Source organism: Aulonocara sp. 'chitande type north' Nkhata Bay, linkage group LG14 (genome assembly GCF_057382095.1).
Source record: "Aulonocara sp. 'chitande type north' Nkhata Bay isolate Kocher_YH1m ecotype deep benthic linkage group LG14, A_spYH_male_GT1.1, whole genome shotgun sequence".
Classification (NCBI taxonomy): Eukaryota; Metazoa; Chordata; class Actinopteri; order Cichliformes; family Cichlidae; genus Aulonocara; species Aulonocara sp. 'chitande type north' Nkhata Bay.
This window is the reverse complement of record NC_141357.1, coordinates 21,680,211-21,698,497: the sequence shown is the minus strand read 5'-3', so window position 1 is coordinate 21,698,497 and position 18,287 is coordinate 21,680,211. Positions and strand designations below refer to the sequence as shown.

The window sequence follows — 18,287 nt, the reverse complement described above, 5'->3', positions numbered from 1 at the left end:
CTTATCACTATTCTGCACAGATGTGGCTTGTGTGCGTGTCCAACTTGATGCCTGCTGATGTATAAATGGTGTTCTCTTCTTTGTATATTCTTCAGGTGGCTGTGACAGGGGCACCCCCGGGGCAGGACCCATGAGGAGTCATAGAAGATGCTCACAGCCTGGGCGCTTCTGCTCTTCTTAGCCATGTGGGTGAGAAGCACCTTTGGTGGCCCGCTCTCCTTTCGAATAGGTAAATTGCAAAACATAATGGCTTCCACTCTATACAGTGCATGCTTTTCATTCTACTTGAAATATCAGTGAATGAGTGCATTTAAGTTTTTAATTGTTGAGTGGGAATTGACATTTTGTTGCTTCAGAGCTGTCAGCTCAGATAGCTGGATATCCTAATCTTTGCAGTCTCCACAGTCTCGATAAAACTGGCTGGAGGAATTCAATCACAAATGTTGAAAAGTAGCCATGTTTCCTCACATGTCTGTAACACATGGCCTGAGGTATCAACAGGCTACAAAATTAATGTGTGAATGTGACACAGTCCTAATTGTCTGTAAGATACTACAGAACTACAGTCTATAATCTATAGTTGTTTTACAGTCAGCCACACAACAGTTAATGCACCATAGACTTTCATGACAACATTATAGTTTAAGAGTATCTGGCTGGTACAAACTTAATACTATATACTGTTTACTGTTTGCTGTTGTTTACTGTGTATGCTGTGTACAGTGATACAGTATAGCTTTAAGCAATTAGCCACTAAAGCAAGCTTAGACCCAAAACAAACCTATTATTCTAACTCTGCACATACCCACCCTTCCACCTGCATATTAAACGAAATTTAAGGTGCATAATTAGACGCGTGTCAGCTGACCTATCAGATACATTGATTACCTCTCTGTTTATTGCAGCTCTTTTAAATATTTAACTATAAAAGTAATCTGAGCATAGCAAAAATCTGACTCTTATCCTAATCTTGCCCTTTTTTCACTGTTGTAAGCGGCACTTGCAACTCTGCAACTATTTTGACTGTGACTGTTGGGACTGTTGAACAAACATTTTAAAGCAATTGCTAAAATCTAGCAAAACCACTGCAGTACTGTGGTTCTGGAAATAGTGGCTGATCGGTGGACCAAGACTAGATTTTTCACTGGAGAGTCTGCTTCAAAAGTCACATAAACTGCTAGAGTATGCTGGTAACCGATGGAGGTTATTATTCTCCTACAGTCAGCAGCTCTCTGACTCCCTGTCACTTGCTCCCCGTCTACCAAAAGTGTGATTGACTGTCTCTTCATTTATGTATAGAACCCTTGTCTAAGGTTGGAAACGCTTGTTCGTGTGTGTGTGTGTGTGTGTGTGTGTTCCTGTCTAGCTATCTTTGTGAGAACCAACAGTCACTTGTGAGGACACACAACCCGGTCCTCACAAATTTGAAGGCATTTAAAGGCCTTTTCTGAGGATCAAAATGTGGTTTTAGTGTCAAGGTTACAATTAGGTTATGGTTAGGTTTAGGGTAAGGGTTAGGGTTAGGCATTCATTTTTAACAGTTAGAGTTAGGGTAAGGAGCTAGGGAAAGCATTATGTCAATGAAGGTCCTCACTAAGATAGCTGAACGGGGTTGTGTGTGTGTGTGCACTACATATAGAAATTAATAGTATTAATAGTGAAACTGAGATAGAGATTCAGAATGACATTGATTCTGCGCCTCCCAAACTGTTCCCTGCTGTGATTTCTCAGTGGTCAGCTTTCAACTGTTCTTTTAACAAGAACACTTGAAAGTGAGATCTGTGTGCAGGTTAGAAGGGTGCAAGTTAATAGCACAGAAGCTGTGTACAAATGGCCATGTGGTTATATTAAGACTATTAAAAAAACAAATAAATCCAAAGGGTGCATTAAAAATAAGAGTGCCTCTTTAGATGATGTACAAATGCAATTCTAATTGTTCAGAAGAAAAAAAAAAAGAAAAAAGCTCATGGCTGATAAATGCACATCCTTTCTTGATCTTTTGTCTTTTCCCTTTACTTCTCTTGTGTGTAAAAGTCTTTTTATCTTTCCAGTATTTTGAACCTTGACGAAATGGAATCAGTTCAAACTGTCATTTTTGAGCGCTATCACCATCTCTTATTTTTGAACAAGGCATTTATGTATCACTCACTGTTTTTCTACCCTGTCTGTTCTGTCTCATACAGTAGCTCTGTCACAGCACATCTGCTGTTTGCAGAATTTTTTGCTGGATTGTCACATAATGCCCCAAACCATTTTCTGTATTTTGAAAACAGCAGAGTTTCAGAGTTTACTCTATCAACACAACCAAGAACAAATCATTCCTTGTTTGTGAATATCATCTGAGAAGTAGCTTGCAGCCGCATGCCTTTTCTTTCTCCCAGTTTTCCCTACCACCCTCCACCTGATTGTACCAGCTCCACAGCAGTGGTGGTTTATATTTATCTCAATGTTGCATCGTTGATGGATAATTAGGTGCTTGGCCTGTTTTTGTACATTTCTTCTAATGTCATCTTTGCACAGAACCCCATTCATTGCTAGTTTATTCCAGTACAAGGCATAGATATGCAAAAGTACAAACACACAGCCACATATACACGTTTCACAACCCACAGAGACACACAAACAAACACATAACCCAAAACACCACTACAACTCTGCCATTTGAGCTGCAGGAGATGGTATTTAACATGGCCGTCCCTAGAGTCCTGCCTGGCTGGCATAATGTCACTGTCTGGCCTTCTCTGAATGTGTGAGTGCCAAAAACAACCTCCTGTCCCTCACACATTACCACCAGGACCAGCTAGCAGCCAGCAGCAAGCTCAGTGTAGGTGAACTGAGGAACTTCTCTTTGTGTCTGCCATGTTCTTAGCAAATCCAGGGATTAGGATCTACTTTTGTTTGTATATTAATTAAACCATGTGATGCAAAGTAAGTCTATTTACTTCAATTTTGATAATGAAACATGTCTTCTGGCATTTTTATTGCTGCCTTGTGGTGGGGAACGAATTATGGGATAAACAATGTTTAAGTTGCAGTGGAGTTGCGATATCAGCCTGGGAAAGTACAAATTGATTTTCCTTCATTGTTCCTTTTAAAAAAAATGAAAGTAATGACAAGTGAAGCCTTAACCAAATAAAAGAAATAAAAGAGGTGAAATCAATCGCCAAAATACAATTATAAAAGAACAAAATGAGAAAACAAGAAGACAAACTGCAAACACTGCCTAAAAATGCTGGTTCACTACCATATGGTGCAGCTTGTTGCTGTGGGTGGTATTCAGCCATTAGTTAAGTGAAAAAGTGTCTCCTGTGTAATTCTGTTCAGCTAATAACTTGGTACTTATGCTTATTTCCAGACAGTCATCTTCTAAACACACATTGCTGTTATGAGCTGGTGTCTTCTTTTTGTAATACTGAGATTTAAAATGTAGAAAAAAAAGAAGAGCTGAGCTATTCAGGACCAGTGCAACTTCAATTTCAACAAAGTCCCTAAACATCTAGCTGGGTTTATAAAGAAATTTAATCAATGCCTCAATATAACCCATGAATAATGACTGCATACATCAACATAAGGCTTAGCTCATGGACAGTGCTCTTTTTGAGCATAAGTTAAGATGAATGAAATCAAAATGACAAAACTGATCAAATGAAAAGGAACTTACTGAAATAAGCTGAAGTCTCTTTGTGTCTTGAAATGAGAAAGGTCTTTTAATGCTGTCTCTATTATCTACTACCCAGGTAGGACTAATGGGGAAATTATGGTTCAGCAGTGGTGTCATGTGGGCAGTCTGTTGGCAGTCCATGGGCAGCTTTGCACTGCCTTTCTACCTGCAGAGAGTGTCTGTTGTTAGATTGGGGGCAGAGCCAAAAATATGTGGTACAATTTGTCTCTTTCTTCTGCTGTTGTTGGTCCATCAGCCAGCTGAGACAGAAGTTCTTACATCTAAAGAGCTGAAGTGAAACCAAGTGAAAAAAAGAGTGTCCACTGTAGTCACTGTCTGTGCTTTCTTTTTCTTTTCTTTTTTTTGGGCAAATCTCAGCCTTTCACCAATGCATGGCGAGCACTGTGCAGTTGTGATTTTGGAATATTTTGATGGAGAACTTTAGTGGCAGCTGACCACTTGCCCCAAAAGGTTCTCCTCAGGAAAATACCTCCACGAACAGACACAACCAAGGTACCATAAATTAAGCATTACAGTGCATAGCGCTTATCTGAAATCCAAAGGAATGGCTTGACACACTTCTACACATCTTCTATGATAATATCATTGGCTATACCATTTTAAAGACCATCCTGTATCTCCCTTCAGAATCTTTTCTTCTAGTTCAAAAACCAATCAGGATTTCCCAGCACTAAGAACTAGTCCTCACAGTTCAGGGCCAGGATGTCTTTGTTGTGGTCTGTCACCATCACAGAGCAAAACCGTTACACGATTAGAGGCAGTAATCTCACCAGGAAGAGGCAAACACACTTCCTGTGCATAAGGTCGTGTCGCACATAAACCAACCTTACAGCAGCCCCGAGAACATAATGTGAAACAGCTCTAAATGATTAAAAACGGGTTTTAGTAGCTCTGTCTTTCACGTGGATTTCGCTACAATTAGAGCAATATTCAACAACACTACCAACATTGTCTTGCCCTGCAGAGACTCTCCATTTTGGCTGGTTTAATAGGAGAATATGAAAGCAAATTATCCGCTCCTCATACATGAACATGCGACATAAACAGTATTTTTTATATATGCTCACTTTTTTTTATTGGTGCTTTATTTTATTAAGTCACTTTGCATTATATGAAAAAAAGTATTAAGCCACACTTAAGGTATTTTCAGAGCCATTGCTACAGGTGTATGAAATGAAGAGCATCTAGCTATATAGATGCTCTTTACAAACATTTTTGAAACAGTAGGTCATTACAAAGTGCTCACTGACACTGAGCATGGTATAATAACATGCCACCATTGCAACCATTGCATTGTATGTAAAAGTAGCTGACGATCTGCTGGATCTAACTGCTTCTCTGGCATTAATATCAGCACAAACACTGCGCTGGGAGCTTCATGGCATTAGTTTCCATGCTTGAGCAGTTCCTGTAGGTGTACTACAGGAGTACTATATGTACACTGTACTCTTTTATGATGTGGTTTTCTGAGGTGGCAGCATCTCTGCTGGGGACAGGAAGAGACTGAACAGGCTGATCCGGAGGACCATCTCTGTTCTAGGATGCCCACTGCACCCAGTGGAGGTGGTGAGAGACAGGAGAATGGTGGCTAAGCTATCATCCCTTCTGGACAACATCTCCCACCCCATGCAGGAGACTCTCAGCACTGAGCGGCTCCTTCAGTGCCAGGCTCACGATGTGGGACAGAGAGATTTTGCAGGTCTTTCCTCTCCACTGCTGTCAGACTCTACAACAAAGACTTTGCAACTGACCAAACACACACATCCACATCCACACATGTGCAATAGCAATAACACTAAGTGCAATACTCTTTTTCTGACAACCTTATATTTTACTCAGTTGCATATAGCATTTGCATTCTATTTTTATTCTATTGTATATACTATTTAATTTTATTATATTCTATTGAGTACAGTATCTTATTCCTATCATCTTATCCTATTCCAGTGTTTTTCTAATTTTTGCTATGTAACTATGCACTGATCACGTTCTGCTGTAACAAAACAAATTTTTTACGTGTGGGACTAATAAAGGTTATCTTATCTTATCTTATTATATATAGGGAGCCCAGTACTTTTTTCCATATAGTGTATTTTAACTTTGTGTTATTGCACTGCAAAACCAGTAAGCAATTTGTATAATTGATTGTCTTTGAAGGTAATTTCAGGGATTGCATAGCTTGTCAATAAACAGCTTGAACAGCTGTTTATTGACTATGTTATGCAATGGATGGCAGGGGGATGTATGAAAAATAGATATCTCACTCCCTGACATTTAATTGAATCATCGGTTTCTTATTATATATGTTCTCGAGGATAACTCAAGAGGCAAGATATCTGTTTTGTTGGCTTTATTCGCACATTTGTTATTATTTTGTCAAAGTGCAATAGAAAGAAAAAGAGAGAACGACGACAATGTTCCCCACCATCTTCCTTCAGCTGTCCCAATGATCCCCAAGTCATCAGTGATCAGCTGGGATATGTAATCCCTCATGCATTTTGTATGTGTCTGGTGGTCTCCTCCCAGTTGTACATGTCCAGAGGGAAAGACCAAACGGCAACTTTAACAGATGCCTGAAAGTTATTAATTTGATGCTTCGAGAGGCAGCAGTTTAGTACTGCGGTTAACCCAGGTATTAAACATGCTTAGCACATTCTCATTAAGATTTGCTTTCAGTTTAGCTTATTCAAAACATCTAAATAACATATGGATATGTACGTATAGGGGAAAAAACGATCCATTTGAGTGAGTGTTTTTAAATGTTATCGTCTGTCAGTGCAAAGCACACCAGTAACAAAAATACCAGCAGTTTTTAAAATCCAGAAAATGGTGTAATGGCTCTACTTCTTGCTTGGTACTCATAGATCTGCTTTGCCAGATAATCAGATAATAGCAAACATTTTTCTATGTGCGTTTGTTACTGAAGTTTCTCAGTTCCAAGCATTAAATAAAACAATGTTTTCAATTAAACTCTTAAGAAGACAGCTGGAATTCTTGTTTAGCTGACAATCAACTGATTTATGTAAATAATCTTCAATCAAATTTGAATCATTATTAAGACAACTTAATGTCATTATCAGAGAAAATGAAACTTCATAGATAGTAATAACGAAATACTCACATATGCTGCCCTAAAGTTGCTGCTGTCCTCACAGTTAATGCATGAGATCCAGTCTGAGGAGTGTTGAACATAAAATGTTCAGATTTTTTACATTACTCCTAAAACACTTACAGAGCATCCCGGACTACTGAGGGGGCAGCAACAGGAGTATCTCCACAGGAAGAACTCAAATCGAATCTTTGTCTGCTTCTTTTTTTTTTCTTTTTTTTTTTTTTTTTTCAGGTTACAGGTTTTTTTTATTGGTTTGGCACAGTTTTCACAAGCAATTGGTACATTTTCAAAACTCTTAGTACTTATATCACAACAGATCATCATAAGTGCACCTTTTTCAAACATTTCAGCATATTTGCAATTGTGTTAGTACAACACACATAATGACAAAATATCCTTTTCACTACACAAAATAAGTGTTTCATCTAAATAAATGTTTCATTCACAGTTACTGCCTTTCATAATGTTATCACTATCAAATTTTTGATTTGCATCTCTTATTATTCAGTTTAATACATTTGTCTATCATTTAATTGAGACTTTGCACTGTTCAAATATGGAGCAGGTTAGACTCGTAGGGAGAGGAAACCTTCATCGAAGAGGTGGTGGTGCTCCTCGACAGAGAGGTGGTCTTCAGAGAAATGTAGGCAGAAGACAACGCACCATGATCTCTAATGAAGTCCGGGCCATCATTGTTTTGTTTTTTGTTTTTTTTTGGCCTGTCCCGTTTGGCTCTTTTGCCATCAGAATTGTTGTCTAAAGGCAAAGAAAGATGCCCAACGGATTTACTTTACCAAACTGACCATCCCAGCCTTGCCGTAATGGTCCATTTGATTCACCTTTTATTGTTTATTTTATTTTCACTTACTGAATACGGGACAGACTTGACTGGGGGAAAGAAGGGGAGAAAGAAAGAGGGAAAGAGAAACAGCTGAGAAGAGGGACGGGGGAGAAGGGCAAAAGACAAAAACCAACAGAACGGGCAGAGAAAAAAAAATGCATATATCAATCACCTGGATCACCTGCTGAGAAAGAAAAAAGAAAGCAAGCAGAAGAGAACAAGAGTAATAGAATAAACAACATCACAATGATATATGGGAATATGACAGTAAATACTAAATGTTAAACATTATTGTGCAGCACATAAGATCAACAGAACACAGTGTGCTTTGAGGTAGGAGCCAAAAAGGGTGTAGTTTGTGGGTGTGATCACCCGTGTGTACACCTGTGAGCATGGACGCGCTTGTTTTTTGTTTTTTTAAAAGGTTCCTTCATGTAATAATCTGCTAGAGGGTGTGGGGGGGCCACAGCCCCGTCCTCCAGGGCGTGAAGCAGGTGTGGAGGAGATCAAAACTCCAGACATCCAGAGGCCCCCAGAACACAAGAGACCAAGGAAGACCAACAGAGGGGCAGCTGCGCCACTGTCCCGGAAAGAGCTGAGGAGAGTCCCAGATGAGGGCTCACTCAGCAGCCGCAGAGCAGAAGCCAGGGGGAGTTGCAGTGATGCGCCCGTGAGCTCCGCCGGCAGCCAGCTGCGCCTGAGTGACCGAGCCCCAGGCCGAGAGGCCGGGGGCACCCCACCTCCGAAGTGGCCCGAGCGAGCCCCAGGCTCCAGGCCCCGATAAGCGGCCGCCAAGGAGTGAGCCGGTGTGTACCTGGACGCCCATCCCCGGACACAAAGAACCACCAACGCACCGATGTCTGAGGGGGTCCGCCACTGGCAGGGGAAGTGGTGGTAGGGGGAGATAGGCCTCCAAACCTTGGAGGGCCTGAGATGTCCCCAGAGAGGTGGCGCCTGACACCCAACCTGACATATAGACACAGACATACAGGCACACACAGATACAAACATCCATTCCCACCCTCATGCTCTCATATGCACTTACTCCACACTCAACCAACGTGGAGACAGACATAAAGAGACGTTGTACACACGATCACACTCCCCAAGCGTACTCTACAAACCGGGTCTAGGTGCCCTCGCCCCTGGAGGGGGGAACTGCACCCAGACCCAGGTGGTGTTTCCCTTTTCCCTGCGGTGGGGGGAGGCAGACCGCCCCGACTCCGCAGCAGCAGGAAGGCTCCACACTCCAGACCGCAGTCGGACGGCCAACTCCTCCTCCTAGCCCCCCTGCTCCAGCAGGTCGCAGAGAACGGGGGTGAGAGAAGACTCCAAACCTCCCTCCACCCGCTCATTGTAATGTTGATGCATGTGTGTTCTAAGGTGCATTTAAAACCCAGGAGGCTTTGCCAGATAATCAGATAATAGCAAACATTTTTCTATGTGCGTTTGTTACTGAAGTTTCTCAGTTCCAAGCATTAAATAAAACAATGTTTTCAATTAAACTCTTAAGAAGACAGCTGGAATTCTTGTTTAGCTGACAATCAACTGATTTATGTAAATAATCTTCAATCAAATTTGAATCATTATTAAGACAACTTAATGTCATTATCAGAGAAAATGAAACTTCATAGATAGTAATAACGAAATACTCACATATGCTGCCCTAAAGTTGCTGCTGTCCTCACAGTTAATGCATGAGATCCAGTCTGAGGAGTGTTGAACATAAAATGTTCAGATTTTTTACATTACTCCTAAAACACTTACAGAGCATCCCGGACTACTGAGGGGGCAGCAACAGGAGTATCTCCACAGGAAGAACTCAAATCGAATCTTTGTCTGCTTCTTTGCTCTCTTTTCCGAAGTCAGTGGGAGAACACGATAGAGGATTCTCGGTGGGGTAAATTCAATTGGTTTTTCTTTCCCAGCAGCAGAGTCTGACCCTGCACCATCTACCTGGCAGGCTGGCATCATGCGAGCTCTTAGTGAGGAATAGTTTGTTGTGAGATAAATGTATTGAATACAAAATGTGCTGTCATCATTAAATGTTTAATAAGGAATACCGCATCCTATATGGGCTCAGTCATGTAGGTCTAGAGACCCGTGGTAACCACTGGTTGCTAGGGAAAAATGTGTATTTACCCAACATGCAGGATGTTGCTTGTTGTCGCTGGGTGTCAAAGATGATGCTGCAACAAAAACCTCCTTGTGATTGCTTTGGTTTCTATGGTTGCCCGTACTTTGTATAGAGACTTGCCTACTAACACTCACCAGCTACTTATTAAGCAGATGTCAAACTGTAGAAAAGGCAAGGCAAGTTTATTTATATAGCACAATTCAACAGCATGATTCAAAGTGCTTTATAGAGACATTAAAAAAACAAAAACAAATAAAAAGCATGATTTAAAATGGAAAGGAACAGTAGATAAAATCATTAGTTAAGATGTAAGTTTTGAAATTTAAGCTTAACAGTAAAACAGTGTGGATTTGGTGCTTTATTCAAATGCAGCTGAGAACAGGTGAAGCTTCAACCTGGATTTAAATAAACTGAGTGTTTCAGCTGATCTGAGGCTTTCTGGGAGTTTGTTCCAGATATAAGGAGCATAAAAGCTGAATGCAGCTTCTCCGTGTCTGGTTCTGACTCTGGGAACTGATAAAAGACCGGATCAAGATGACCTGAGAGATCTGGAAGGTTCATACTGGGTCAGGAGGTCACTGATGTATTTTGGTCCTAAACCATTCAGAGCTTTATAGACCAGCATCAGAACTTTAAAGTCTATCCTCTGACGGACAGGCAGCCAGTGTAAAGACCTCAGAGCTGGACTGATGTGGTCCACTTTTCTGGTCTTAGTGAGGACTCAAGCAGCAGAGTTCTGAATGAGCTGTAGTTGTCTGACTGACTTTTTAGGTAGACCTGTAAAGATGCTGTTACAGTAATCAAGCCTACTAAAGATGAATGCATGGACTAGTTTTTCCAGGTCCTGTTGAGACATCAGATCTTTTATCCTTGATATATTCTTGAGGTGATAGTAAGCTGATTTTGTTATTGTCTTAATGTGTTTTTCTAAGTTTAGGTCTGCATCCATCACTACACCCAAATTTGCAACACAAAGCAGAAACAAAGACTATTCACCTCCAAAATAAAAGTATTGGAATATGTTGGTTTCAGTGGCAGAAGGCAGAAGTTTTACTCTGAAGGGGAGAAAAACTACATACATACTACTTACTACTTACTTACATATTTTCTACTCGAGCACTCAAAGCACCTTATACAACATGTCTTATTCACACCCATTCAAATAAAGACTTTTTTTCTATGCTTAAGAGCTTTCTATCGTCCACCCACAATCAAAGAGCAACTTAGGGTTACTATCTTGCCCAAAGATATTTGGCATGCAGACTAGAGCAGCCAGGGATGGAACCATCAACCATCACATTAGTAGATGGCCTCCTGAGCTACAACCACCCCAACATTCTCAACTTACACTTTGCATTGCACTTTCTCAAGTTTCACCATCACTGATGGTTAGTCACCAAGTGTTTGTGGACAAGTGGGTGTTTTTCATGTAACCAAAACAGTTGAAAAGAGGTTTTTGATGCAGCATTTTCTTTGCAACCAGGTTGCCAACTGCTCTCTAGGCTTTTGTGACTGCGGTTGGGTTGGGTCAGGTTGGCTGTAGCTCAGGAGGTAGCGTAGATTATCATAATCAAAAGGTTGGTAGTGTGATCCTTGGCTGCTGCAATCTCCAGTCTTGGGAGAGATCCCCATGATCTCAGATGTGTTCATCAATGTGTACAGTGAATATTAGATACAAAGCACTTGGGTGTAGGAAAACGTGCTTTGGTAAAAAGCATGGCCTCCTATTTTGGTGCTGAATTTTGGCAATAGAAATAAATCATTTGCTGGAGTACCAGTATTAAAATTACTGTTTTTCTGGAGAGAGTGGGCTCTAGTTTGTGTGCTTGTATTTGTTCACATCTGTGACCACTGTTATGCACTGTATGTGGCTCCAGACACCAGGGGCATGTAAGGTGGATCAGCAAAATTGAAGCCCACAGGTAGGGTCTAATAGTGTAATTAGCCCTGCTGAGGTAATACCCACAAGTCAGCAGCATCACACTGTCACTTCCCTCAGTTCAGCCCCATCTACGCTCACAGGGACTTATTAAGGCTGGTTGCTAGAGCCACCATGGCTGAGTCATTGTGCCCTCCAGTCAGGTTCATTCTGCCCTCGCATGCTCTGATTTCAGCTGGCATCTATGAACTCATTTAACACACTGTTACTGGAAGAGCAGAGAAGATAGCGTGTCCGAAAGGAAGGAGAGTAAATAACTGTGAGGGAAGCATCCTGCAGTGCTTTGACATATCATTTGAATTGTAGCATTGGTTCCTCTGTGGTGAAAAATGCAAATGTTGGCTTGAATGGATGCTAAAGCAGAGACCAAGATGTCCAGCTGAGGAGCCACAAGAGGAGATTTAATGATTAATCTCTCTGCTTCTAATTAGTATGGGAGCCATTAGGTTAATGACACTCAGACATGTGTACTCACGGAATTGAAGCCACAGGGTACATTTTCAGCTAAACCTCTTTTTCGGCGACCACCTGTTACAAGAGTCAACTCAAACTGCTCAGTTTTCTTTGATTCGATCTGAGGCCAACAAAGGTAATGAGGGTATAACAGAAAGAAACGGTGCTTAATTACAGAATACCGCATGTGCAGAGAAAGAAAAAGGCTCTTTGTTATAGCATACATCAATCATGTAATTGGAAAATGTTTGTCCAGGACTGTAGAGAGGAAATTATGAGCAGAATTAATCCCACATACATGCACATACAAATCCATCCTCAGGCGCTGACTGAGGGGGGAAAGTTTATGATTAATCTCCAAGGTTTTAATTAGCGGGGCAGGTGCTGAGACCAATCATTTAGTTAATGGCAGGAATGGCAGATAGGAGTGATGTTATGCAATTATGCACACTATTTTGCTCCTGAGCCTACCGCATAAATTATTCACCAAATCTGATAAAGTCACAGTGAATACGTAGCGCGCTTATACTTTAGTTTTAACCACACACATCCCAACAAACACACAAAACACAGCCTCCTGAATTAATGTGTTCTCCACAGATAAGAACAAATTGAAATAAATATTGCCCATTTGGTCATGTGCATGCACACATACCCTAAATGCACTCTAAAAAAACCCCACACATTAGCTATTATCAGCTACACACAAACATAAAAACATTTACACTTGAATTATTAACAAACTAATTACAAGCTGCAGGATGATGTTTGAGGATGTGTAATGGGGCATTGCCACACGCTGAGGTGGAGGAATGTGAGAGCGAACAGGGTTGCTATCCTTTTCAGTTATGCGATGATGTAGAATGAAAAGTATAACCAGAATACTGGCTGAAGCTTAAATGGAATCAGGGCCTTGGTTGTTTGTTTTGTGTTGTCATCTGTTCACGTGCCAGCCTATAAAACAAACAGTAGACCAAACAGCATCTATAACCCTTGTGATTATGGCATTAACCAGCTTCTTATCTACTGCCAGCCTACCTCTTATGAAAGTCCTTGCATCAGAGATGGATTGCTTGTTCTGACACGGTCTCACGCCTTGCTCTGCCCTGACATTCGTTTCTGTTTTAGCTGTCACGTCACTGCAGCAGAAAGATCTTTATGTTCTGTATCAATTTTGCACTTAGGTTATGAAACATAAGTCAAGGAATAACGTGTGAATCAAGTGAGCATTATTTTATATCTGAAATATGTAAAATTGGACCCTTTAGCAAGTAAATTATCACACAGAAATGATTGTTAAATGCCTTTAAATATAAAATGTGAATTATGTCATTGGAATACTATTACTAAGAGATCTTGGAAAAGGGAGGTAGTGATTACATGAGTAGACAGATAGATATGATGTTATTGTGTACTGATGCTCAGTTGATGCTAAAAACTTTGGATCGTCTCATAATTACATTACTTCCTTTACACTTTCTTAAGCAGCACATTCCTGAATTGCTTGCAAATGGTCCAGAATGCCACTTTTTGGCCACGGTCTATTTATACTGGCTCCCTGTAGAATTCATAAACCAACTGATTGTTAAGTTCAAATACTCAGAGGCATACATGATGAGTCACCCACCTAAGCTGTAGCTCTGTTTAGGCGAGGTATTTAATCTACAATAACTAACACTTAATACTTTGGCCTTTATTTTCTCCGGGGAGGAATCAGGGACATTTTTTTCATTGTTTATTTCTATTCGTCCCACATTTGCACCACACGGCGCTGCATCTCTTCGACAAGGACATCAATTTCCTCTTAGAAGTAGCGGTGTTTGTGCAGCAGATCTTGACTCTCCTCATCCATTACAGTCAGGGCATGGTGGAGAGAGCACTGCTTTTAAAGGGAATTAGAGGAGATGATTTGATTATTCGTGATTGATGTCAACCCCAAACTTAGAGTAATTTATTCTCCCTGTTCTAAACCATTTTACACCTCCAGCACGTGAGCACCATGCCCGCGTTCTCAAAAGGAATTAATATCAGTCATTTTTTTCAAAACTATGCGAAGTCCACGAACTTGTGCCAGTGATTGTGCTTATGGCTCGATTCATTAAAATATAGTTATGAATGCTGTGAAATGCCCTGCTTTTTTCCTGTGGAGAGCTAGAGGGGAAAAACAGCTTTTGTTGGCTGTGCTTTGATTAGGGTGAAATAAAACACAACATCAATGGCAGGTTAAAATCCATGCATATACTGGCTCAGATATGCAGAGAATCATATACAGAAGCATCTTCCCTCCCTAAATGCAATGATAGCAAACTTTTCTGATGTCCTCTCATCGAGCTGCTTGTTAGTCTGATGCAGAGATAATGTTTTTTTATGCATAGATGGCTACAGCAGTGTGGTCTGCAGTTACAGTGTGTTCTGTAACTGCATGTCTTCAACACAACAATATTATCGTTTAAACATTCCTGAGTCTCAGTACCTTCTATATTGAAATTTTAGGGAAACTGGCTGCCTCATAAAACTGCATGTGGTCACCATTTATACCACATTTATGATAGCGCAATTTTATTAGAGGCGTACTCTGACTGTTCTGAGCACCAAAAGTGTTTGGTGGTAGTGCAAAGAAAAGATTTGGTCTGAATAGAGTTCGTATGAGTGAGTGGCCTGAGTGATGACGGTTATTCAGGCCATGGGTCAGACTGGTGAGAGGTGGGGTGTGGGGGAATAGTGTTTGTTAACAGTCCGAATGGCCCAGGGGAAGAAGCTGTTTGTCGGTCTGGAGGTGTGGGACCTTATTGACCCGAGGCGCCGAGCAGACAGCAGTGGGTCGAACAGAAAGTGGGCGGAGTAGACAGTGGTTTTGCAGATCTTCTCAAACTTTAATGTACTTTTCTGCATTCATGATTCAGAATCAGAATATAAAATGGATTCTAATTCTAATTCTGAATCAATAATCCAGAAAAGTACAATCAAGTTTTGATCCAGCATACAGTACCATGTGGAAAGTGTCTTCATTCGGACATCAACCAAAAATGAAATGTCTCACCAGCACCCAAGTACACACAGGTATCATGCTGTTTGATGTTTAAAAGGAGTATAAAAGCCAGTAGTTAATTAAACACTGGGACTTGTATAATGTCCAGAGGTGTGGTTGTGACAACTAAACATTTTTAATTTCAATAGCTGTAGATTTAGATTTTTTTTTTAAAATAAACTGCCTCTCTGATTGTAGTTACTTGAAGGTGTTTATTGGTGAAGTTGTGTATTCGTATCAGCCACATTATGTTTTGTCAAAATTTCCTTACATATCCATCCTGCTATGTTTTCCGGTTGTTTGAGCATGTATTATTTACCTTCATGTTAAAGTAGTGAAGCTTTGACACAATGAGTACGGTGCCTAAGTGCTTTGAAGACTATTCCTGTGTAAACACAGATGGGTAGGTGGAGTTGCTCTGTCATTTAAACAAACAATATAATAAATGAGGAAAGTAATTAAAGAGATTGAAAGGAGAACCTCAGGTTTTTTTAAATAATGAATAACCTTAATATTGTGCTGTAATACAGTCGGTGTAAGACCATAAAAGAGTACTGCAAGTGTTTTAGTGCATATAGTTATTACATGGTAATGACCACAGATGGGCTCAACAGTAAAAGCCTGCCTTTAATATAAGCCTGCTTCAAATGAAACACTCAGTCTTCTTTAATGTAAATTGCCTGAAGTTTCAGACTGTTTCAAATGATGCAATACTTAAAATGATTTATTCAGTACTTAAAATTACTTATAATATAATTTGTGACTCGTTTCCTGTAAAATACCCTCAAGTTATACACAACTTAAATTTACTTACAGTATAATTATTTCTGCTACTTTGTGAAAACTTGAATTGTTACCCTGTTATTCTACTGTATGTATCAGGAAGGTCAGTAAATACAATATATTATAATTTCAGGTAAAATACATTTAAATTCCTTTTAATTATAATGTGCTTTGACTCAATTAGTTACTCATCCAACATATATACAAATAGTAAATACTATAGTATGTTATATAGTCTACACTCCCAAGCTTCCTTTGTTTTCTGACAGATTTTCTTGCTCATTTTTGTCATTTCTTGTGTTGTTTATGCTCTTCTTGTGTGGCACATGCGGGCTGCTTTACAGACTCTGCCTTTTTGTCTGTTCGCTATTTGGATTATTTACCTCACTGCCAGGCTTTCTGTGGATGACCTCTGCCTTTCCTCTGAATAAAGGTTTGGATTTTGGAGCTTTTTACTTAGTTTACCCTGCACTTGGATTTTTCATCTCAGCGTTTATTACAGATGCAGAATCCCTACTTAAGTGACAGGCGGAGACGGGGAACACTCTGCTGCTTTGTATGTATCGACATGACACAACCTCAGAGACAGTAAATGACCTAGACATATGCGGCACACTACTCCATTCAAATGTGCACACACGCAAAAAGAAAGATTGTATTTTTGTGCTTTGGCAATATTGTTTCTGAAAGCTTTCGTGCCAATAAAGCTGAACTGAAACGTAAAATTTAAGCGGAAGCCTGTGAAGGAGATGCACAATTATGAAACCAGCTGGAACTAAAACATAAACCATTTTTAAATTTATTTTGTCGTCCCCATATTACCTTAAACTGTATAAATAACAAGACAAAATAATAAGTAACAAGCATATACACTATTATCTGTAACCTCAGATGCACATATATACACACAACTAAATTGTGTCTTTTTCTGTTCACCACTGTTAGTAAGGCGTAAAGGAGATCACAAATGGCTGCCATTACAGAGAAACATCCGAGTCCAATTTATGCTGTATAAGAAGTTTCAAGCAACCAGTCACACTTGCCACACGTTCAAAACGTCCTTGCACTATAGATGTAAGTGTTGTTGTTTTTATGGCCACAGAAGAATGCATTATTCTGCAGCTCAAAGTAATGGCAGCTATGCTGAAGCTAATGGCCGTTGTTTTGGATCATCACAGAAACTTTGTTTGGGATTTGCTCTATTACCTCAGGAAAACACAAGGAACAACTGAGATTAGTGATGAGATAAAGCTCAGTGTTCCTACCAGGCAGTTTCACACACCCGAGCAGCTGTTTTTTCCCCTCCTCTCCTGTTTTATTTCTGTGTTTAGTCTACGAGGACAGTGGTGTAGAGGAACCCCCATTGGCCCCTTCTTCACTTGCCTTTTTCTTGCATTTCAGATGGATCAATTCCTCTAGCACAGCAAACCTTAACTGCTGACATTTGGAGGTTAAAGGGTATCAAGTTGTGTCCCTCGTGCATATGAAGACCCCAGATGCTTATTTTCACCTGGCAGCAGGAAGCTTCATGAAGGTTCACTATATCCCCCTGTATGTGAGCCCTCTCCCCTACTGAAAGCCTGACCTATGAGCAGAAATGGCCAACAACAGGGATACAGTATCTCTTAAAGTGCAGTGAAAATGGGAGAGTGGATGTCCTGGGGAAAGGCATCTTGGGGAGTGTTCAGTACTTGCTTGCAGTGTTGCTATAAACTAAATTTTTTTACCTGTATACTATTGAGTGTTACTGTAATTATTAAAAAACAAACAAACAAAAAAACTAAAAATAAAGTTAACTTTTTGAGATTGGGCATTTTTTTAAAGAAAAATGCAGCTGTTTACCTAACAATATGGCCAATTTCTATATTTTTTTCAGTAGCCCTAGGCTAGCTCAGAGCTCCAGAAAATTGTGCTGGACCAACATTAGCAAAATAATGAAGGAAGCCACTTTTGTTTGTTTTGTTTAATCCATTAGTAATGGTGAAAAGCAAGCACCTCTCATCTCAGCTGGGGTCAGCCTGACACTCCCTTTGGTCGTTTACTAAATATGGATAAATTGTTTTGAGCTTGATTACATTTGGCACCTTTGGCATTTTATTCATTAAACAGATTTAATTCTTTAAATACAGTTTTTTACAGACACACACATCACAATACAAGTACAAAATATTGCCTGGTCGCATCCTGCTTTAGTCAATGTGCCTTGTGCCATATTTTCATCCATATACTTGTATTAGCATTGCCAAACCATATGCACACACATAGATAAATACAATAGCATACAATAACACACACAAAACTCTTCTCCCTTG

The 18,287-nt window shown here is 40.1% G+C and overlaps 1 protein-coding gene across 1 annotated transcript in view; it reads left to right on the top strand.

The window, feature by feature from the left end:
- grik4 (glutamate receptor, ionotropic, kainate 4) overlaps nucleotides 1-18,287 on the top strand; it is a 362,254-nt gene that overhangs the window by 179,317 nt on the left and 164,650 nt on the right. Inside the window, exon 3 of the mRNA XM_086261523.1 lies at nucleotides 96-229. Coding sequence (XP_086117649.1) covers nucleotides 148-229 — 82 coding nt within the window. The 5' untranslated portion in view covers nucleotides 96-147. The remainder of the gene's footprint in view (nucleotides 1-95; nucleotides 230-18,287) is intronic.